Here is a 21793-nt window from a genome sequence, read left to right on the forward strand (position 1 = left end):
GACCACTCATTCTACAAATGGAAGGCGGTATCAACTGCCCGCCGCGGGGACAGTCTTATCAACCTCCGCCTCCGATAAAAAAAAAGGCGGTTGCGGAAAAAAAAGAGGCACATCACATCAACCTCCCCGCGGTCACTCTCGAAATCAATTATAACACAGCTCTTTAATCACAACTGACAGTTCACCGACCTTTCCTTACCCTTTTCTCTGTTCGAACCGAGAAACCCGGAACAATGACCACGCCCAACAACCAAGACGACGACCCCATCATCGCCTCCTACAACATCTACCTCACGGACTCGGAGATCTCGCGCTACGTTTTGCAATACCTCGACCGCCCGACGGGGTACAGCTACGACGACCGCCACGGCCAGAAACCCACGGGCTTCCGGCTGAAGCCCTCGACGGGCCTCGTCGAGGTCGACGTGCCCATCAATACCCGCGTGAACTACGACGTCAGCAAGGGGTTGCGCTACGGCGATGCGCTGAAGAAATCCCAGCGCGCCAGGGAGGGAGGCGCCTATGGGATGGCTGGGGGGTTTAGTACTGGTGGGAGCAATAGCAGTGGCTCTGGTGCTGGTGGAGGGAAAGTCAAGATGGAAGGTGCTGGTGCTGGTCCGATGCAGATTGATGAGGGGAAGGAGACGGCGCAGTTGTTGAAGGTGCAGACGCTGGGTGGGCGGATTAAGGGGTTTGAGGGCGGGGATCCGGTTTATATGTTGGGGGCTTTTCGGGGGGGTGAGTTTCTTTCCTGGCTGGTTCCATCCGGAGGGTTTGGGGATTTGTGGGGGGGGGGGGGGTCCAAGGATGAGGCTAATTCGCTCTAGAAAATCTTCATTTGTCGCCGGTTACCGCGGTGGTGCAGTTGCATCCCCAATTGCATCATCTCGATGCCTTGGATGAGATTCCGGCCAAGGGGAAGGGCAAGGGTCGCGGCAAGGATGGGGAGGAGGAGCGGGCGGGGGCGGCGGTGGGGGGTGAGAGTGAGGCCCGCGCCATCGATGTCAAGATTAAGGCGGCGGGGGAGGATGGGGAAGCGGCTACGGTTGCGGGCAACCTGGACCTCTTGAAGCAGATGCAGGATGAGAAGTGGAGGGATTATGAGTGGGTGGATGCTGAGGTAAGTTTTCATTCTTGCGTCTCAAGAAGATTCCGTCGGAAAGGGACGAGACAGGACAGCATGCTGATGTTCTTTCTGGTTGAAACAGACCGAGGAATCGTGGCAACTATACGAGAACTACATGATGCATCAGGATGTCGAGACTCTGCCGCAGCTGCAGTCGGCTATCGAGTCCGAGGAGTATCTGGATAAGATGAGCGCGCCCCGGATTGACCCTGCTCGGCCGGAGTTAACGGGTTGGGCGATGAAGCAGAACCGCAAGAAGCAGCGCGAGGAGGCATTGCCCCGGGAGGGTGCTAGTGGGGACGGTGGGCAGCAGTAGGTATAGGTAGGTATAGGCATGTTAGTTCACAAATGGGTTACGACAGGGCAATGACTTGCATATTTTTTGCTAGTATGGAGATATCACTGTAGAGATACGGTGCCTAATTGTTTGAGGAATGATGAGCATCATGTTGTATGGCGAAAATCAGTGACTTGTATACAGTTAAGTGGAGAGGCACACTCATGTGGAGCAATTTCTCTTGCCTCCGCCGAAACTCGAAGAACGTCGACTAGAGACGGTCCTGACCAATCAGCTTCCCGGACAACGAAAATCTTATCGCGCTTCCAGAAGGTCACGTGCCGTCATGTGCGGTGCTATCGCCTCTCCCGGCTCGAAGTTCTGCTGCTGCTAGAAACGATTAGTTATTTTTCCTCCCGTCCTTTTCTCTCCGCCGAGTAGAAAGTAGATTGGTTTTTTTTTACTCCAATTTGCCTTCACGATTGTTATCCTCACTTCCTTCTTCCCCCTTATCTCTCATTTTTTTCTCCTTTACGTCTTCGGAGGGCTGCAGTGCGGCTAACGATTGGATTTGATGAATTGAAGTTTATTGCCTGGCAATAAGCTCGCTCTTGATCACTCCAATTCCCATCCTGCATCATCCTCGTTGACACTGTCTTTCTCGTGCCTTCGCCGTCGCGTTCTGTTTTACCCTCTCCTTCCATAAATAATATCCTATTACCTCACGATTAATCACTGTCGACTTGCATGAGCCTTGTTTTTATATCTTTATCAGCGACATTTCTTCTACCATGTTGTCCCGCGTCGCTCTTCGGAAAAGTGCTTTGGCTCGCGTGCGAGTTACAGGCCGCTCGGCCTTGCCATCACCGGCAACATTGAGGCTTCATTCGCAGTCAACTCGACCAGCCTCTTTCACAAACACTTCGTCTACAACAATCACACAAGACCGTTCTCGCCGACCTTCCCTGACCTCAAACCGAAACCTTGCCACTGCCGCAGACCAGTCCGCGCTCAGTCAGGGGTCAGGCTCATATATCCCTTTCGACACTGCCTCCTCCGAGGAGTCTTCCTTCCCTGGGGACAGCTTCTTTGATCAGAAGCTGTCTCCCTTTTTCAGACCACATCCCCAGGGGCTCGCTAGTTCTTCTCTGATCATCGTGAACGAGGCTGCGCAAACCAGGCCCAAGGTGCAACGGAAAGTGAAGGGCCTGGGCGGTGACGCGGATGAAATGCTTGCCAACCTTGATGTGTCTCTCCGCATTCACCAGTATGAGAGATCTGCTACACTGATCAGTCGCTTAAAGGACTGTTACCCTCCCGGATCACCTGAGTACCTTGCATTGTGCAACCGCCACCTGAACGAGATCGTCTCGCACATGTCCCTGACCCGGCAGCATGAACTGATCCCTGCCTGCCAAAGGTTTTTCGAAGTGGAACTTCGAGCACACGGTCTCGAGCCCAATGCCACAACTTTCGCGGTCATGATCCGGATGGCTCTCCGCATGTTTCACGGCTCCAAGCGCGACAGAACCGTGCGCAGGTACTGGGAATTGGCCAAGAGCAAATCTTTGGAGGAACGAGTTCTTGCGGACTCTATTTTTTCGGAGTCGGATTTGGGCGAGCTGTCGCAGGTCGGTCCCCTCCCTTCATATCAATTTTTCCCCTCACTGCCTCTAGTTCTCGGTATCAGTGAAGACATGCTAATCGTCTTGTTCGTGTAGATCTGTTCTCACGACGTGCAACGTGTGGCCATGGGTAACTTCAACTCGAACACAATCGGCGATGATGCCTCGGTCGCCGAGTCTCAGGATGTGGAGGTCAAGGCTGTCAAACAGAAAGGTCTCGGTCTTTCTTCGCTTCAGGAATCACTCGAAATCTTCTCCGACCCCTCCAGAGTTTCACTGCCCCTTCACGAGGAAGGCACCGTGGAGGACCAGATGCGTCAGCATAAGGAGGCCCGGCAGCGCCAGCTTGAACAAGATGCCATCCAGTCTGCGCTAAACCGTTGGCGCGCCGAGAGTGACACAAGGAGAAAGCGTGGATTTGATGGTGCTGAGAAGCGCTTAGGACCGATCATCGACCAATGGCTCACTGGGCTGGAATTAAAGATCGAAGAAGAGATCAAGTCTTTCAACAAGCTATCTGCCAAGCCTGGGCCGTCTATCAACGCAGCGGAACTTGATTTGTTAGAGTATGGTGTTTATCTAAGTGCTTTGAAGGCGGATCGCATTGCAGCAATCACGATCCTGAGTGTTATATCCACCTTCAGCCGCCTGGGAGTGGACCAAGGGACGAAGTTGGCCGGACTTGCTTACGGTATTGGCTCGGAATTCCACGATGAGATCCTGGCAGAAAGAACTTTACAACAACAAAAGGAGAAGCAGTCTACTCAAGGCCTCAGCAGTGTCAGACAGGCGCTTGCGATTCGCAAGCAGAAGGATGGCCGAGCGCGCTGGTATCACCTTTCGCGCAAGATTGAGGAAGAGGACCCGTCTATCTCTTGGTCGCCTCGAGTGAAAGCCAAGGTCGGCGCCACTTTGTTGGGCTTTCTCTTCGACGCTGCCAAGGCGCCAGTGGAGGTCATCAATCCTGAGACCCAGAAGAAGGAAATCGCCATGCAACCTGCATTCCAACATAATTACCAGATCACTTGGGGCAAACGCGCTGGCTATATCCATCTACATCCGTCCGTCGTCGATATCTTGCTCAGGGAGCCTCCCGCCGACATCCTGAGCCGCCACCTGCCGATGGTTTGCGAGCCCAAGCCTTGGAAGGGCTTGGGTGATGGCGCCTATTATGTGTACAAGAGTGAGCTAATTCGTTCGACACCGGGCGAGAGTCTTCAACAGGCCTATGTAAAAGCTGCCATCAAGAGCAACGGGCTTGACAAGATTCGGCAAAGTCTAGATATCCTCGGGTCTACAGGCTGGGTTATCAACCGGGAAGTTTTTGATGTCATGCTTGAAGCGTGGAACTCCGGCGAAGCCCTAGCGAATCTCGCTGCCTTGGAACCAAAATTGACCCCTCCCGAAAGGCCGTCTGCGGAAGAAGGTTATGAGGCTGAAAAGAAGTGGGATCGGCTTGTCCAACTCATGGAGAATCGCAAATCCGGTATCCATTCTCAGCGTTGCTTCCAGAACTTCCAGATGGAAATCGCCCGCGCTTATCTCGACGAAACATTCTACCTCCCTCACAATATCGATTTCCGTGGCCGTGCATACCCTCTGCCGCCTTACCTCAACCAGATGGGCGCCGACAATGCCAGAGGCTTGCTGCTCTTCAGTGAAGCTAAGCCGCTCGGCCCGCAGGGTCTCAGATGGTTGAAGATTCAGATTGCCAATCTGTCAGGATTCGACAAGGCCAGCCTTCCTGAGCGCGAACAGTTCACAATGGACCATCTGGACGATGTACTGGACTCTGCTAACAATGGCCTCAAAGGCCGGCGTTGGTGGCTCAAGGCAGAAGACCCTTGGCAGTGCCTGGCTGCCTGCTGCGAGTTGAGGAATGCGCTCAAGCTTTCAGACCCTACTCAATACTTGTCGCGTTTGCCCATTCATCAGGATGGATCTTGCAACGGACTGCAGCACTATGCTGCGCTGGGTGGTGATAAGGTCGGCGCTCAGCAAGTCAACCTCGAGCCTTCCGATCGTCCATCCGACGTCTACAGTGGTGTGGCGGAGTTTGTCAAGAAAACCGTCGCCCAGGAAGCCGCCGACGGCAACCCTGTCGCCAAATACCTCGAAGGACGGATCACCCGCAAGATCGTGAAACAAACGGTCATGACCAACGTCTATGGTGTCACCTTCATGGGTGCTATGAAACAAGTTCGAAAGCAGCTTGTCGACCACTATCCGGATCTTACTCCTGAGCAGAGAGTTGAAGGTGCTTTGTATATCGCGCGCAAGATTTTCGAAGCTTTGGGCTCAATGTTCAACGGTGCCCACGAGATTCAATACTGGTTGGGAGATTGTGCCAGTCGTATCACTCGGTCCATGTCGCCGTCTCAGATCGAAGAACTTATGCAGGAAGCCATGGGGTCGGCGAGTGCCGCCAACATGGATCCGGCTAAGAAGTTCCGAACCACGGTCATTTGGACAACTCCTCTGGGATTACCCGTGGTCCAGCCTTACCGAGTCCGCTCGTCACGACGTATCGCGACTAGTCTGCAGAGTTTGAGCATTATTGATACCAACGCGGATGATACTGTCTCGGCCCGCAAGCAGCTTCAAGCTTTCCCTCCCAACTTCATTCACTCCCTTGACGCCACACACATGATGCTATCGGCCATTGCGTGCCACAAGGCGGGTCTATGCTTTTCAGCCGTCCATGATTCCTTCTGGACGCACGCCTGCGACGTTGACCAGATGAACGAGCTCCTTCGGGAGGCGTTTGTGCGCATGCATTCTGACGACGTCGTTAAGAGACTGGACGCTGAGTTCAAGGTCCGTTACGGGGACAACCTCTTCCTTGCCAAGGTGCGTAGCCGCAGTCGGATTGGCAAAGCCATCAACGAGTTGCGCAAGAGTAAGAAAGAAAAAGGAAAGAACTCGAAGATGCTCGAGCTGTTCGATGAATACAAGCGACAGAAATTCTTGAAGTCCGACGATCCGGAGTTGCAGGCCCAGGGCCGGGCGATGGTGACCCCCGCCAGCATTTTTGAATCGCTTGGCGAAGACAAGGATCTGTCTATCTCCACCTCGCTGGGTGCGACGGCTGTTGGTCACATTCCCGAAAATGCCGATATCACCAGTCGAGGCCCTGATCCTCTGGAATTCGACGAGTCGGATCCCGCCATCGAGTCCCTATTAGGCACGATCGAGACCGATCCGGAGGCGCTTGTCACGGAGCTATCACCTGAGGAGGAAAGGCCCAAGATGAAGCGCAACAAGCTCACCCAAGTCTCGTACGCGCACTTCTGGCTTCCTATGCAATTCCGCGAGGTCCCAACGAAGGGTAGCTGGGATGTCAGCCGTATCCGAGACAGCCAGTACTTCTTCTGTTGAAGGGTGCATTATATGGAAACTTCTCTCTCTGAGGGTGACTTCTTCTTTCTACGAATCTTCTGGTCTATTTCTGGTTTACTGATATCCCTTGTATGATTTGTGTTTTGTTTTGACTCTCTGTACCAACACGTGGGGTGTTCCTGCATGGAGTTTCGGAGGCGCGTGGTTGCTTCCATACTGTATAGTTAGCACGGACATTGTTTCGGATCTCCTGTGTCCTAGAAAAGCGATGACTACAATTTCAATGTATATACACCTATTATGAATAACTTCCTTTCACTTTCACTGCTCTTTCCGATCGCTAACAGATGCCACAGTAGTCTATCAGGCATCTATACCTTGATGCCTCAGGCATGGAGCAGGGTTCTCTTGATACAGGCAAGTAGTTACTCAAGCAAGTTCGGATAGACCGCAGCTACAGTTGCCCGCCAAACCTCCAGGTACTTTACTCCCCTGTAGTAGAATTGACACTTGGCTTCCATCATGTTTGTGTATTTAAAAGATAAAGTGAACCTATATCACTAGTGTTACCAAGTTATTCAAATCTCAAAGGTCCAATCACTCTTCTACATATATGGTAGGTCATGTGCAGTACAAGGCAAGAATCCGGGGTAAAACATCATCAATAGTGGAATCACCCAATAGTAATAAATTCTACACACTTTGTCTTCCTTCTGCTTTCCTCCTTCTATCAATCTGAACTTTCTACTGGCCTACGGATGAATATTTTTACGGTCCTTCTGATGACCCTTACTTAGCCTCTGCAGTGATTTTTGTTTCCTTTTCTTTTTTCTTTTTTTCTCAGTCCAGAATGGTGGAGTCAAGTCAATGAATCGGCTGTGTTTGTCCAACGCACAGATCCTCCACCAGTTCCTTTGGGGACACGGAGGAAGAGGTCCGAGATGAATCGGGCATTGGGAGTTTGTTTGCAGTAACCAATCTCGTACCGGGTGTGAGCGCCATCCATTTCCTTTCCTCTCCTTCTTGTCAGTAACTGTCTGACCCTCTGCAGGGTGCAGATCCGGAGTCACGGACCCGTCAGTATGATCTAGTTAGATTGCTGGCTACTGTTTCTTCCCCCGCCTTTTCTTCCCCGCCCCCTCTTCCAACCACCACCAGCACGACCACCACGACAACAACCTGATCTGATCTGACCACCCATTAGCTAGTAGCCCATCCCAGTCGGGTCACCATTCAAATTAAAATCCCCCCACCCGCCACTAAAATGATGAGCTCGATATTACCATATGCCCATAGCCGAGCCTGACTGACCACATCGACTGCTAGCAGATGAAAGAAGAAATTCCAATGACTGGGGATGCCAGCAGCAGTAAGAGGAACACGAGAGCCTAGCCTATCGAGCTACCGGCCCTGATGAACTCGATTTAACTGATAGTGTTGCTGATGCTGGTGCTGATGCTTCTCGCATACCGCGTGAACGGTTCTTTCTCGGTGACTAGGACCATGCTGAAGGAATCAGAAGAGGAACCTCGGATGGTCTTCTAGACATCCCTAGTAATCTAACTAACTACTTGTACCTACAGTACTGTCTGTCAGGATGTAGTCTCTGTTCTGTGGCGAAATTGCCTAGGCCAACCTGTTACCTTTAGGGTCTCGGTCTCGCCCATTTGTTCCTACTCCAGGTTAGTCCCGCCCGCGTTCCCCGTCCCCGCATTTCCCTGAAGTCCCTTTTCCACTGCAATCAATCATTTCCACTTTCCCTTTCCTTCTCCGTCCTCCGTCCCGATCTTTCGAATTCCAAACGTTCTCAATTTCCCTTGCCCACCCTTCACCCTTACTCCGTCGACCCGTACCTGGCCTGTTGGTTCAGTTGTTCGAGTTCCTTCCCTCTCTTGCTCTCACTCTTCCTTTCCACACACTACTCTCTAACCCCACCGGCATGCTCAGTTACTCATCCACCCACCACTCATCTCATCAGCCCATCTTTTTCTTTTTGCTTCATTCTACCACCCCAAGTTTCTGAACTGAACAGCTGCGAGGTCCTAAATTAAATCCGTGCTTACTAGCCCATCACCTTCTCCCCACCCCCTTCAACTGTTGGGGCCTCACGGCCCTCTACCCCAACCGCCGTCTGTCGCCCGCAGCCCGCTCCGTTCTCATGCCTCGGGCGCTTGTGCGCTTTGCTCGGTGAGGATGTCGACCACCGCCATTCAGCAGTACGCCAGCTCATTTGTTCCTTCTACCTCAGCTTCACAGTCGGGAGGCATGGCCCAATCGCAGACCGTCGGGCTGGACACCCTCGCCGAGGGTTCGCAGTATGTCCTCGATCAATTGCAGTTATCGCGCGAGGCCGCGGCCAAAACCGTCAGCGATGATACGCACTCGGACTCGCTGAGAAGCTCGCTGCCCACATCCAAAGACCAACCTTTCTATCGCGACGACAATAACTCAGTCGCTGGCTCCAGGTACCAACCGCCGTTACAGCGAGATCCCCTCGTGGAGGCACGTTCTGCGATCCGCAAAAATTCCGTGTCGGCTCCCGTCCGGCGCAGAATCAGTCGAGCGTGCGACCAGTGTAATTCGCTCCGGACTAAATGCGATGGACATCAACCATGTGCACATTGCATCGGTAAGCTCTTCTGTCTTCTTAGATTAATTCCTCCCCGCTCCAAGTCCCCCGGTGAGTCAGCAGGCTGACTGACGGCGGCGCAGAATTCGGGTTGACCTGTGAGTACGCTCGGGAACGTAAGAAACGAGGGAAGGCTTCGAAGAAAGACCTGGCAGCTGCGGCTGCAGCTACCCAGCTGGGCAACGGTCAATCAGCCCAAGAAAATGGCGCACTAGTGGGGGAGCATACGCCCCCGGATCGGCGACGATCGTCTCAGGAGGTCAACGGGCGATTTGACGGGGGCTTTGACACAGCTCAACATCTCAATCCTTCGTCACGACAGGTGCGGGATCCCAATGCTCCTCCGAGTATGTCTACGGTTGAAGATGCGCACTCAGCTCCGCCGCATTCGCAGCCATCCTTGAGGGCCGCCATCGATGCCATGCACATGAACCATTTCAATTCGTTAAACAACGAGTCGAATCGTGCTCCAATGCCTGTCGCCGATCTTCGCGCCTTGCCGACCTCAATCCTATCGTCGCATGGGTTAAGTTCGGGGTTTGGTGAAAACGCGTTTGCGATGGTGAACTCTCAGGAACCTAATGCTTCCGCTTTGAACCATTTTCGAATTGGAAATTCGGCCGAGAACCCCACGGCTCCGTTCTTGGGACTATCGCCTCCTGCACAGTCTCCAGGCTGGCTGCCTCTGCCCTCACCATCTCCCGCCAACTTCCCTTCCTTTAGTCTGCCGTCATATTCGAGTACGCTACGATACCCTGTGTTGCAGCCCGTGCTGCCTCATATCGCGTCCATCATTCCACAATCCCTTGCCTGTGATCTCCTTGATGTCTACTTTACCAGCTCATCCTCTTCACACCTTTCGCCATTATCTCCTTATGTGGTGGGATACATCTTCCGGAAGCAGTCCTTCCTCCATCCCACAAAGCCACGAGTGTGTAGTCCTGGTTTGCTGGCCAGTATGCTCTGGGTTGCGGCGCAGACGAGTGAGGCTGCGTTCCTGACATCTCCGCCCTCTGCTCGAGGGCGTGTCTGCCAGAAATTACTGGAACTGACCACTGGTTTACTCCGCCCCCTGATTCATGGACCGGCAACGGGGGAAACATCGCCCAACTACGCAGCTAATATGGTCATCAATGGTGTCGCCCTAGGTGGATTCGGCGTCTCGATGGATCAGCTAGGTGCGCAGAGTAGCGCAACCGGTGCCGTGGATGATGTGGCTACATATGTGCATCTAGCCACGGTCGTTTCAGCAAGTGAGTACAAGGCCGCCAGTATGCGTTGGTGGACGGCAGCATGGTCTTTGGCGCGCGAGTTGAAGCTGGGTCGTGAGCTGCCGCCCAACACTTCCCATACCCGACCAGACGGCGAGCGCGAGGGCGACACCGAAGGGGATCCTTCGAAACGACACTCTACGTCGTTAATGGCCTCCATGGGACTTGGACCCGGCAGTACAAATATTAATGTGACAGAAGAGGAACGCGAGGAGCGCCGGCGCCTGTGGTGGCTACTGTACGCGACGGACCGTCATCTGGCTCTCTGCTACAACCGGCCCTTAACGCTGCTCGATAAAGAGTGCGGGCGTCTATTGCAACCCATGAATGACGACCTTTGGCAAGCGGGCGATTTCTCTACCGCCAGCTATCGCCAGGTTGGCCCTCCCCTCGAGTGCACCGGCCACAGCATGTTCGGGTATTTCTTGCCGCTGATGACTATCCTTGGTGAAATCGTTGACCTCCATCATGCCCGAAGCCATCCACGTTTCGGTATTGCGTTCCGAAATAGCACTGAGTGGGAGCACCAGGTGCTGGAGATTACCCACCAATTAGACACCTACGCGCAAAGTTTGAAAGAGTTTGAGGCGCGCTACACCAATAGCTTGGCCCTAGCAAACGCGGAGAATGAGCAGATCGGAGAGGGCGCCCATTTGGATCATGTCAGTCCGTCGGGTCGTTCCAGCAGTACGGTCGGATCCCGGGTGAACGAGTCCATTGTGCACACGAAGATGGTTGTCGCGTATGGTACCCACATCATGCATGTTTTGCACATTCTTTTGGCGGGCAAGTGGGATCCGGTCAACCTGTTGGAGGATCACGATCTGTGGATCTCCACGGAAGCTTTCGTCTCTGCGATGAGCCATGCCGTTGGCGCCGCCGAAGCGGCGGCCGAGATTCTGGAATTCGATCCGGATCTCAGCTTCATGCCCTTCTTTTTCGGAATTTATTTGCTGCAGGGTAGCTTTCTGCTACTCCTGGCCGCCGACAAGCTGCAAGGTGATGCCAGTCCGAGTGTTGTCCGGGCTTGCGAGACGATTGTTCGTGCCCACGAGGCTTGCGTTGTCACCTTGAATACTGAGTATCAGGTATGTATTGCTACGACCCTACCCTCCATATCTTCTAAACTAACTCCTCTACTTTCAGCGAACATTCCGCAAGGTCATGCGCTCGGCTCTGGCGCAGGTGCGAGGTCGTATCCCCGAGGACTTTGGTGAACAGCAACAGCGTCGCCGGGAGGTGTTGGCGCTGTACAGGTGGAGCGGTGATGGCAGTGGTCTTGCCCTTTGATGATGGGCTGGTGTCGCATTGATTCTTATTGCATATTGCCGTATATTCTCACTATACCCATGCAAGCGATTGACGTGATGTGATGTGAATTCATCCGCGATTTGTGGGATGATTTCGAGGAGTTTGGGAAGGGGAGCAAATTATCCTTGGGTGCGGTTTGATATCCCTGAGTTCTTGTTTCTGTGGTAAATACTTCTTTTCCGTGGTGTGGTGTCCGTGGCTGGCTTTGTGTACAGTACATGGTGTCAGAGCCTTGCGGTGGATATAGCCATTGTTTTGTCAAATATAATCCGTATATAACTATTGATGCTGATCTGCTGTTGTTGACATAGGAGGTTGAACCGAGGTGGGTAGGGAAGGGGTCCACCCTTGTATAGTAATCATCATTTATTGATATACGAATATAGTACGAGTGTGTAATTCAGGGCTCGGTTATGTGTAAGGACTTGGGCAACGTCTCAGGTATGATTATACGTCAATACGAGTCGGTATTCAGCCTCGGAGTCAAATTCGGGGTATATTTATTTTGTTATCAGAAGTGGGGTCTGTCTCACTGTGAATTGTGGACGTCACTTGACTGACAGCCGCGGAGGTTAAATACGGAATTTAGAGAGCTCCTCTCCTTCAGACCTCCGCCTCCGCCTCACCGAGCTTCCCCTGCTTCCCTTCAAGCTCCCACAGGCCCACGGAAACCTCATGCTTCTTCGACAATGAAACCAGTCATCGCTGTTCCTGCTATTGCAGGTCTTCTCTATCGTGCCTGGTCACACAAGACCCTCACCACCCTGGGTTTGGTCGCCGCCGGGCTGACCGCTTCAGCTCACGCCCTCCACCCATGGTCGACCCCGTTTATCCTGCTGGCCGTATTCTACCTCGGAGGTAGCCGAGTGACCAAGGTGATTTTCTCTTGGATACTATCCATTGAGGCTCTGCTAATGGATCTGATGGGTATAGGTCAAACACGAGATCAAATCCCGCTTGACCCTCTCCGCGACCGGCTCTGAGGGCGGCGAAGGCCCTCGCACCCACGTCCAAGTCCTCGCCAACTCCATCGTCGCCTCGGTGCTCATCCTCGCCCACACCTACGTCCTTGCGAAGCGGTCCGCCGCTGGATCCAATGCCGCTCAATGTTTCTCGAACGGTCACGATGTAGCGGACCTGCTGGTGGTTGGGATTGTCGCGTAGGAACCCTCCCCTTACCCAGATCAAAGATCCCCCCCCGGCCCCAGAAGCCGCAGGGCCTCATACCTCCAGAAGCTTATCGCTAACGATGCCGTGGCGTTGTACATACAGGAACTACGCCGCCGTCGCCGCCGACACCTTCTCGTCCGAACTGGGGATCCTCTCCACCTCGAAACCGCGCCTGATCACCTCGCCCACCTTCCGCGTCGTCCCCCCCGGCACGAACGGCGGCGTCACCGGCACCGGCCTCCTGGCCGGCATGTTCGGCGCCTTCACCATCGCGCTGTCGTCGGCGGCGTTCTTGCCGTTCTGCGGTGCCCCCCAGGGCGGCAGTACTTTGGGTTTGTTGACGAGTCGCGCGGGGTGGGTTGCGGCTGTCACCGCCTGGGGAACCCTGGGCAGCGTGCTGGACAGTGTCCTTGGTGGCTTGTTCCAGGCGAGTGTGGTGGATAAGCGGACGGGGAAGATCGTGGAGGGGTCCGGCGGGAAAAAGGTCCTCGTTCATCCTTCTTCGACCAAGGCGGGTGTCTCAGCCAACGCTGCGGGGCTTACGCCGGCGCGTGGGGTCAGCAGTAGCAGTAGTGCGACGCAGCAGCTGCGGGCGACTGAGGATGTTGCTAATGCGGCGACGGCTCCGGCGATGTTTAGGGGGAGGCGGGGGGAGGTTGGTTCTTCTTCTTCTTTGGTGGGAGAGACAACAACGACAACGACAACGGATGACGGGCATGAGAGTCGGCGGGTGGAGAGCGGGCATGATATTTTGGATAATAATGCGGTGAATGTGTTGATGGCGGTGGTTATGAGTGTTGGGGCGATGGGGGTGGCGGGGTGGGTTTGGGGGGTGGATGGTGCGGATTTGGTGTGGTAGTTTCTTTTTGGAGAGGGAAGGGGCTAGGCTAATGTGATATGGTAATTTATGGATGCATCTTATGTTGTGTCTGGTGAAATGGGCCTTTGCTGATTTGGTTGCAGTAGATATCTCTCTCGGTTGGCTTGTTGGATTAATGATGATATCAAGCAAGGTCTTAAGTCAGTGGGTTAATCCCCAACTTGGATCACACCTTCTAAAATAACTTCTTTTCGAGCACTAACGGAAGAAGAAGGAGCCTATTTCTACATTAGGGTGCAAGTATTGATCTTCTTCTCTGCCGCCCACGCAGCCCATGCTGCCCGATTCTTCCGTTTGATCGCCTCGCGGTATTTCTGTCCCTCCCGGTCCAGGTAACTCATGGTGACGCCCTTGTCCTGCACGTACTCGTTGAATACCTTCCAGCTCTCCTCCGACATCAGGATCTCGTTGCGCTGCTCGGGGAAGATGTTGGTCGGTCGGGTCCGTGGCGCCATGCCCTGCGGATACATCTCGAACGTGAAATGTTTCTGGCTGCGGTGCAGCTGGAGTCCGTCCGGGTCGGACTCCCCTGCTACGAATGGCAGGCGGGACTTGGGAGTTAGAATTCTTCGCCGACCGTCATCGTGGTTCTTATCCGGGGTGGCTTTACTGGATGGTCGCCGGTCCTCCTTTTCTTTTCCCCATGTGTGCGGGGGGAAGTGGAAGTCTGCGGATACAGGGCTAGCATTCTCTGGCGAGTACCCGTACAAGCCTTGAGCTCGGTCTGGATCCTGCTCCGATTTCTCGGTTTGCTGCTGTTCTTCATCGGTTTCATAAGGCATAGCTTCACTGGGTGGTTCCTCCCCATCGTTCCCCCATGCGTGCTCTGTGTCATGAAGGTGGGGGAAGTGGAAGCTCGCAGAAACAGGGCTAGTCGACTGCGGCGAGTAGCCATACAAGTTCTGAGCACGATCTCGGTCCTGCTCCAATTCCCCTATCTGCTGCCGTTCTTCCTCGGTCAACCCGGGTCTGGAAACCCGCAAGTACCGCTTGATGGTCTCACCCTCCGGCGCGTCCAGGATCCCCTCCTGACACGCCTGGAAGCACTGTTGCGCCTCCTGGTAGTTCTCGCGAAAGTACTCCACCCGACCCTGCCAGTACTGGCACCGCGCCAGGCACATCGGGTCGCCGAGCCGGTTGGCGATGCCAAAGGCCTCGAGGACGAAGTGCTCGGCCTCGCGGTCCTGGCCCTCCTCGAGGAAGGTAATCGCCCGGTGCAGGGCCAGGGTGACCTCCCACCGATCCAGCTTCTCGTCGAGCCCGGTCAGCAGCGGCTCGGTCGGGGATTCCGCGCGTCTCCGTTGGTGTTCCTCCAGCGCCGCTCGCGCCTCGGCTTTCTTCCTGCGACGCGCCGCCTTTCGCGCCGCCGCCTTCTCTCGGGTCTCCATCTGCGTCGGCGACGGGGTCGACTGGCGGTCCAGGAACTCCGTCCCCACGTACCAGTAGTCCTCGTCCGGGTCGTACTCCTTCCAGGAGGTGTCGCCCTCGTCCAACGGCGGCAGCGACTCCGGGTTGTATTCCGAGGCGAGGTCGGAGTCGTTGCCGGGGTCCTCGTCTGAGAAGTCCTTGAATTGATACTCGTCGGAGTCATCGTTCCGCTTGCGGTCCGCTTCGTCCTCGGAGGAGGATTCGCCGAAGAAGTGGCGCTTGATGGGTGGTAAGGGGTTCATTTTCTTTTCCCGTTGTTGGGTATATGCGTAGCCAAAGGTGTTGGAGTTTGTTTGGTTTTGAGGTCGTTGAAGATTCTAAGGGGCTTATATATTCATATGTGCGGGTGTGCCCTTGGGCTTGATGGTGAATGGGCTCTTTCATGGTGCTCGCTGGAGGACAAAGCGCCGTGGGACAAAGAAATTGTGTCTCTGTTTGATGTGGCGTGTCCCCAAGCCATTCTGCGGTTTCCCGAGACATCAAGGCGAAGTGTCTCCATCGTAACAGTGTACTCGGGACTCCAGAGGGATTTGATGGAGCGAGCTGAAATGACCTGGGTCATGATAATCATCCTAGCAGCTGCAGCGCAGCAAGGATCTGGGTAGCCCTAATCTTATCACATCTGTTCAGCTTTCCTGGTCCTGTCATCATTTGGTACGGTAGATCTGTGGTGATCATCTGACAGTGCAACCACAGGCAGGCACCGAGTCGCTGGACTTGGCGCATCTGGCGGACCATTTTCCTGCTTTTTGTTTCTGGAGGCTTCGAGCAACACGAATGGATTATGAATCAGGGAAGCCTTGCTGTGAGTCAGATTGGATCATAGCTTTGGTAAGCAGAGACATGGATCATCTGAGTTAGTGCAACAAGAGCAACAATGAAAAAAGTGCCGAATGAGAATACTCATAGAGCAGTATCTCCGTGAGCTGAAGACAAAACATTCAAACGCAGCAAACAGGTGGAGCTCTCCACCCCGGAGTGGGGCCGATACGACCCTGGCAGCCTGGCTAAACAGTGCAACAGTGCAACAGTGCAAACAACACAAAGCACAGAGCTTTGCAAACAACAACGTCATGACCCTCCCATGCACTCCTCGATCCATCCACTCAATCCATCTCTTTCCCTCCCTCCATATCTCTCTCTCTCTCTCTCTCTCTCGTTCTCGCCCAACTTTATTGTCAGATTGTCAAACTCGTTGGGAAATCGCACCCGTATGCCTGCGTCACTTCCGCTTTTCCCACAGCTCCATTGGATCGTTCCACCACTCAGCGGGGGAGTTCGGGGGACAAGAACAAAATCATGATGAATGGACCGACCTCCAAGGAATCCCCTTCCTTGCGTGGTGGGGTATCGTTCCATGTAAAAATAACCCCATCGACTTCCCCTCCTTTCAGCCGTGGTCTGTCTACCCTCGAGCAATAGTTGCGAGTCTCATCATCCATGGCTGACCGATAAGATCCATGCCCCGGTGGGCTGTTTGCATTCGACTCCTCGGTTTCCACAAAGGTTCAGGGACATGCTACTCATACAAGGCACCCTCCCCCCTCTCTTTCCCCCCACCAGCAGAAGGCCACTACTTATGCAGCTGGTCTTGCCTTTCCTGTTTATGTACACCTCGCTCAGATCTTCTCGGTGCTGCAAGGGCCGACTGACTTGACTGACTGACTTGCATTTCACCCCTCCTCCTCATCCTTATTTTACCCCTCTTTCCTCCATACATACTCCCCTTCGCACCCGACGTGCATACGCATTTATACAGCAACATTCTTAGGCGCACACACTACATTGCCTTCTCTTTGTTTCTTTCTCCTTACCTCTTTCTCTGTCTCTTATCTTTCTCTCACAGACCTAATATAGAGTGCGCCTTTGGGCTAGTCCCAAAATTTCCGTGTTTGAAAGTGATATTACTTATTATCCTCCTGAACTTTCCTTCTTCCCCCTTCCAAAGGACCTCGGTATATTATAAAATAGACTTCAAGCCACACTGACCTGCAACCATGTCTCCGTTAACTTGTCCCACCAAGAGTGTCGACATTGTGGCCATCCACCAAAATGCACTGGAGTTCTCCCTGGTGAACGAGATCCAGCGAGGAATCTCTCCTCCGGCTGGCACTCCTCGCTCAATGCCCACCATGCTACTGTATAATGACCAGGGCCTGAAGCTCTTCGAGGAGATTACTTATCTCGAGGAGTACTATTTAACCAACGCGGAGATTGAGGTGCTGCGCACGCACGCCAAGCGGATCGTGGAGCGCATTCCGGACAATGCGCAGTTACTAGAGCTAGGAAGCGGGTACGTGCTGCTTTCCATCTTTTTTTCTGGAATCCGGACAACGGAAGCTAAAATGAAATTGAACTGTATAGAAACCTCCGGAAAGTTGAGATTCTGCTCCGCGAGTTCGAGTCGGCCGGCAAGCACGTCGATTACTACGCCCTCGATCTGTCCCTGCCCGAGCTTCAACGCACCTTTTCCGAGATTTCGATCGACGACTTCACGCACGTCGAGTTCCACGGCCTGCATGGCACGTACGACGACGCTATGGCTTGGCTGGATATGCCCGAGAACCGGAAGCTGCCGACGGTGATTATGTCCATGGGGTCGTCGATTGGCAACTTTGACCGGCCGTCCGCGGCGAGCTTCCTGGGGCAATTCGCTCGGCTCCTGGGCCCTGACGATCTGATGATTATTGGCCTGGACGCTTGTAGTGATCCGGACAAGGTGTTCCGGGCTTATAATGACTCCAAGGGCATTACGCGGCAATTCTACGAGAACGGACTGGTTCATGCCAATGCCGTGCTGGGGTATGAGGCGTTCAAGCTGGAGGACTGGGACGTTATTACGGACTATAATGTTGCTGAAGGGACACATCGGGCGTTCTACGCGCCGAAGCATGACGTGACCATCAATGGAACGGTGATCAAGCAGGGCGAGAAGCTGATCTTTGAAGAGGCATACAAGTATAGTGCTACGCAGCGGGAGCAGTTGTGGCATGATGCTGGGTTGATCCATAAGGTGGAGTATGAGAATGAGGCCGGGGAGTATCGTACGTTCTTCCCTCACCAACTTCCTGTTCATTCCATGCGCGGAGCGCTCTGGAGTCTGCATGGTGTGTTGTCTGAAGCTAACTCGGGTGTCCTACAGATCTTCATATCCTGTCCTCAGCAGTTTTGAATTATCCGACGAAACCTTCACAGTATGCGGCAGGTGCCGTCCCGACATATGAAGAGTTTCGCAAGCTTTGGACGGCGTGGGACATTGTCACTAGATCGATGGTGCCTCGCGAGAAGCTGCTTTCTAAGCCGATCAAACTGCGTAATGCCTTGATTTTCTACTTTGGGCACATTCCTACATTTTTAGGTAAAGTGCTTGGCTACTGGGTTGACTTCGATTTTGCTAAGCCTAGACAGATATCCATCTCACTCGAGCACTGGGCGATGAGCCGACTTATCCCAAGTCATACCAGCTGATTTTCGAACGTGGCATTGACCCCGATGTGGACAACCCTGAACACTGCCATTCGCACAGCGAAGTTCCAGATGAATGGCCACCGCTCGACGAGATTTTGGATTACCAAGAACGGGTTCGCAGTCGCGTTCGGTCCATCTACCAGAAGAACGACCTGGTCCAGGATCGGACGCTGGGCGAAGCTCTTTGGATCGGCTTCGAGCATGAAGCCATGCACCTCGAGACCTTTCTCTACATGCTCATTCAGAGTGAGCGGATAAACCCCCCTCCTGCGGTCCCCAAGCCGGACTTTGAAAGAATATTCCGAGACGCCCGAGAGCGCGAGAGGTCGAACGACTGGTTCACCATTCCAGAACAGACCCTATCCATAGGACTTGACGATGACGGGAAATCGGTGCCTAGTGCGTCCTACGCATGGGACAACGAGAAGCCGGCGAGGGTCATTTCCGTCCAGGCATTCCAGGCACAGGGTCGACCCATCACGAATGGGGAATATGCCAGATACCTTCAAGCGAATAGCTTGGGCCAAAAACCAGAGTCGTGGATTTGGACCCACCCCAAGGGGTCGTCTGGCGTTGTGCATGGTGGACAGAGTAATGGCCACGCTACGAAGGAGTACCTGGCGGGCTTTGCTGTTCGTACGGTGTTTGGGCCGGTGCCGTTGGAGTATGCGCAGGATTGGCCGGTCATTGCGTCTTATGATGAGCTGGCACAATATGCGCAATGGATGGGTTGTCGAATTCCAAGCTTCGAGGAAGTGAAGAGTATCTATGCTCATGCAGCTCGGTTGAATGGCGCCAAGCAGGATTTGCCCAATGGATATCGGTCGGTCACCTGGTTCTTTGTTCTTTCAAGTCAGCAAGACTAATGATCAATAGCCATCGCGAGACAAGCGGTGTTAATGGACACGGAAACGGTGTTCTTTCCACCAAGTTGACTGCTCCTGCGAAGCCTTCGCATGATTCCCAGCCGATGTTTGTGGACCTCGACGACTGCAACGTCGGATTCAAGCACTGGCACCCCAGCCCCGTCATCCAGCACGGCAATCGACTTGCCGGGCACGGTGAGTTGGGCGGAGTATGGGAATGGACGAGCTCGACTTTGGAGCGACATGAAGGGTTCGAGGCTATGGAGATCTATCCAGGGTATACCTGTACGTTTTACCTCAAGAGTATCATTTAACCTGTTGAGACGATTGCTAATGTGACCTGAAAGCCGACTTCTTCGATGGAAAGCACAATATCATTCTTGGCGGGTCCTGGGCCACTCACCCCAGGATTGCGGGGCGGACGACATTGTAAGTTGTTTTCTTTCTGGCCGTGTACATTGCTAACATTGGGATAAGTGTCAACTGGTATCAGCGGAATTATCCTTATCCTTGGGCGGGGGCACGGTTGGTGCGGGATTTTCGATGATGAGAGGGACAGTACTTACAGCACAGGGGGTTGGTGCGTCTGTATGGACTGGTATGGTCAGTTTTGTATTAAGATAGTAACTTTGAGTGTTAAGGAAGTAGTAGTATGAGTTCCGACGATGCTTCTTAAAGTGCGTGTCTGTCTACCTTAGCCGAGTTTCTGGGAACTGCGGGCATAGTAACATCTAAGGGTATCACGGGTATCGAGACTGTGGTAGAGGGTATTGATGGAGATTAAGTAGCGTAGTGATGCACTGAGTACTACCGAGAACTAACTTACTCTACTTTGCATACTTTCACTCGTTTAGGACCAGAATTCATCATGATGAAGACATTCCCAGAAAGAGATGCATTCAGGAGGGTATTGCAATTGTGCTGTAGATCGGATCCAGATATTGAAGTACTGTACCTAGTACTTGATCCAACTCATAAGATAGTCAGCGCGGTGCAGACCAACCGATTCCTCCCCGGGGAGCCGAGTTTCCAACACAATGAGAATGTCTTTCAGGAGGTAAACAGACAGCCTATGACAATAATTGATCCATTACTTTAGATTCCATGTGTCGAAAGTCATGTTTCCTATATTGTGGGCCTTTCCAGTCTTTTTTAAATATAGGATGTTCCTGGCAAGGTTGTTTGATGCAGCTAGCATGGTCGGTGATGTGGGAGTAGGAGCAGTGGCAGTGGCAATGCTTGGAGGATTAGAAGTGGTGGTGATGGTGGTGGTGGAGAGCTGCGGGGGGGAGTTATATGGCTCTAAGTACAGAGTACAGGTACAGTATAAACTATATGAGAGATGATGGGATAGTAGAAGGAGTGTGATGGAGTCTACAGAGTACCTAGTCTAGATGCTTTTGCTTGGATGCTCATACTGCTCTCTCTGTGTTCAGATGGGAAGAGTATCAAGCGGGATAGCACTGGGTTATATCATAAGGTTCGTTGGTAGTAGGTAGTCCTTCCCCGTTACAATCAGTTGAATCTCGCCGTTTACTTATGTAACTCATCTAATTCCTGAAAGGGGAAGGGAAGGAGGGGATGGATATCATACCTGCCAGACTTTTAGGTTTCTGTGTTATGTTGAAGAATGCTCATGTGAAGGGACTCCGTAGGCCTGTTATGAATGCTACGGGTCTTTGGAGTCTTTGGTCCGGAGGGTAGACTTAGTAGACCGCCGGGTGAGCGGTACCTGATCGACGCGGGTTCCGGTTTCTCTCCACTGTAAATGGAGACTTTGCGGGTTGAGATGAGGTGATTGGTCTCTTTTTGGGGGGGGAGGGGGCTTGGTTGTATGCAAGGAGGGAATATGGGGGGAAGGGGGACGGAAGGGAAGGGACGATACTACTCGTATCTGTATGTAGGTACTTGGGGGGAAGGGGAGTGAAGAATGATGGCGGATGGGGAATTTAGGTTAAGTCATGGGTAGGGTAGGCAGGTAGTTGGGTGGGTTGGTTTAGTTTATGTGGTTATTCCGTACTGTACGGTAGGGTAGTACTTACTGTACAAGGGGCGAGCGAGGTTTAGTTGTCAGTTGATGAATTTTGAGTTGAATCTGTTAACAACCGATGAATTGACCACCCTGGCCCACAAACACAAACCAAGCCTACGTCATCGTTGAATGAGGCAGGGAGAAAGAACTTCAGCTGGGGCTGGTTTGGCTGAGCTGGACTGGACTGGGCTGGGCTAGTTGGGGGCGAATCACAGCACAGCGTACAGCATTTACTGGCGGTACAGTACCTAGAATACTAGAATACTAGGTACTATACAAGGAGGAGGTTGGGGCTTTATCTCTAGATTCCGCCAGTACATACGGAGTACATTACGCTAGTTTCAGGGGCCGTTAGGTAGCAGCTGTAGCAG

The 21793-nt window shown here is 53.2% G+C and overlaps 6 protein-coding genes across 6 annotated transcripts; 5 read left to right on the forward strand and 1 right to left on the reverse strand.

Moving 5' to 3' along the window:
- Positions 1 to 96: 96 nt before the first annotated feature.
- On the forward strand, positions 97 to 1708 carry ASPACDRAFT_123788 (uncharacterized protein). The gene is made up of 3 exons (XM_020196681.1): positions 97 to 738; positions 828 to 1120; positions 1209 to 1708. The coding sequence occupies exons 1-3, from the start codon at positions 234 to 236 to the stop codon at positions 1440 to 1442; spliced, it is 1032 nt and encodes a 343-aa protein (XP_020053405.1). The 5' UTR covers positions 97 to 233; the 3' UTR covers positions 1443 to 1708.
- Positions 1709 to 1833: 125 nt separating this feature from the next.
- On the forward strand, positions 1834 to 6690 carry ASPACDRAFT_123789 (DNA-directed RNA polymerase). The gene is made up of 2 exons (XM_020196682.1): positions 1834 to 3034; positions 3125 to 6690. The coding sequence occupies exons 1-2, from the start codon at positions 2195 to 2197 to the stop codon at positions 6404 to 6406; spliced, it is 4122 nt and encodes a 1373-aa protein (XP_020053406.1). The 5' UTR covers positions 1834 to 2194; the 3' UTR covers positions 6407 to 6690.
- Positions 6691 to 8560: 1870 nt separating this feature from the next.
- xlnR (putative C6 transcription factor) lies at positions 8561 to 11557 on the forward strand (the record flags this gene model as incomplete). Its single annotated transcript, XM_020199902.1, has 3 exons — positions 8561 to 8996; positions 9080 to 11355; positions 11414 to 11557. 3 exons carry the CDS (start codon positions 8561 to 8563, stop codon positions 11555 to 11557), a joined length of 2856 nt encoding a protein of 951 aa, XP_020053407.1.
- Positions 11558 to 12244: 687 nt separating this feature from the next.
- ASPACDRAFT_80550 (DUF92 domain-containing protein) lies at positions 12245 to 13748 on the forward strand. The gene is made up of 3 exons (XM_020205676.1): positions 12245 to 12453; positions 12512 to 12738; positions 12851 to 13748. Exons 1-3 carry the CDS (start codon positions 12268 to 12270, stop codon positions 13605 to 13607), a joined length of 1170 nt encoding a protein of 389 aa, XP_020053408.1. The 5' UTR covers positions 12245 to 12267; the 3' UTR covers positions 13608 to 13748.
- Positions 13749 to 13852: 104 nt separating this feature from the next.
- ASPACDRAFT_45923 (uncharacterized protein) lies at positions 13853 to 15298 on the reverse strand (the record flags this gene model as incomplete). Its single annotated transcript, XM_020201703.1, has 1 exon — positions 13853 to 15298. One exon carries the CDS (start codon positions 15296 to 15298, stop codon positions 13853 to 13855), a length of 1446 nt encoding a protein of 481 aa, XP_020053409.1.
- A 1460-nt stretch (positions 15299 to 16758) lies between these two features.
- On the forward strand, positions 16759 to 20111 carry ASPACDRAFT_123798 (DUF323 domain protein). The gene is made up of 7 exons (XM_020196683.1): positions 16759 to 17349; positions 17421 to 18100; positions 18199 to 18414; positions 18465 to 19347; positions 19401 to 19675; positions 19738 to 19819; positions 19868 to 20111. The coding sequence occupies exons 1-7, from the start codon at positions 17054 to 17056 to the stop codon at positions 19935 to 19937; spliced, it is 2502 nt and encodes an 833-aa protein (XP_020053410.1). The 5' UTR covers positions 16759 to 17053; the 3' UTR covers positions 19938 to 20111.
- The last annotated feature ends 1682 nt before the right edge of the window (positions 20112 to 21793 follow it).

Source organism: Aspergillus aculeatus, assembly GCF_001890905.1.
Source record: "Aspergillus aculeatus ATCC 16872 unplaced genomic scaffold ASPACscaffold_14, whole genome shotgun sequence".
In the NCBI taxonomy this organism is placed as follows: domain Eukaryota; kingdom Fungi; phylum Ascomycota; class Eurotiomycetes; order Eurotiales; family Aspergillaceae; genus Aspergillus; species Aspergillus aculeatus.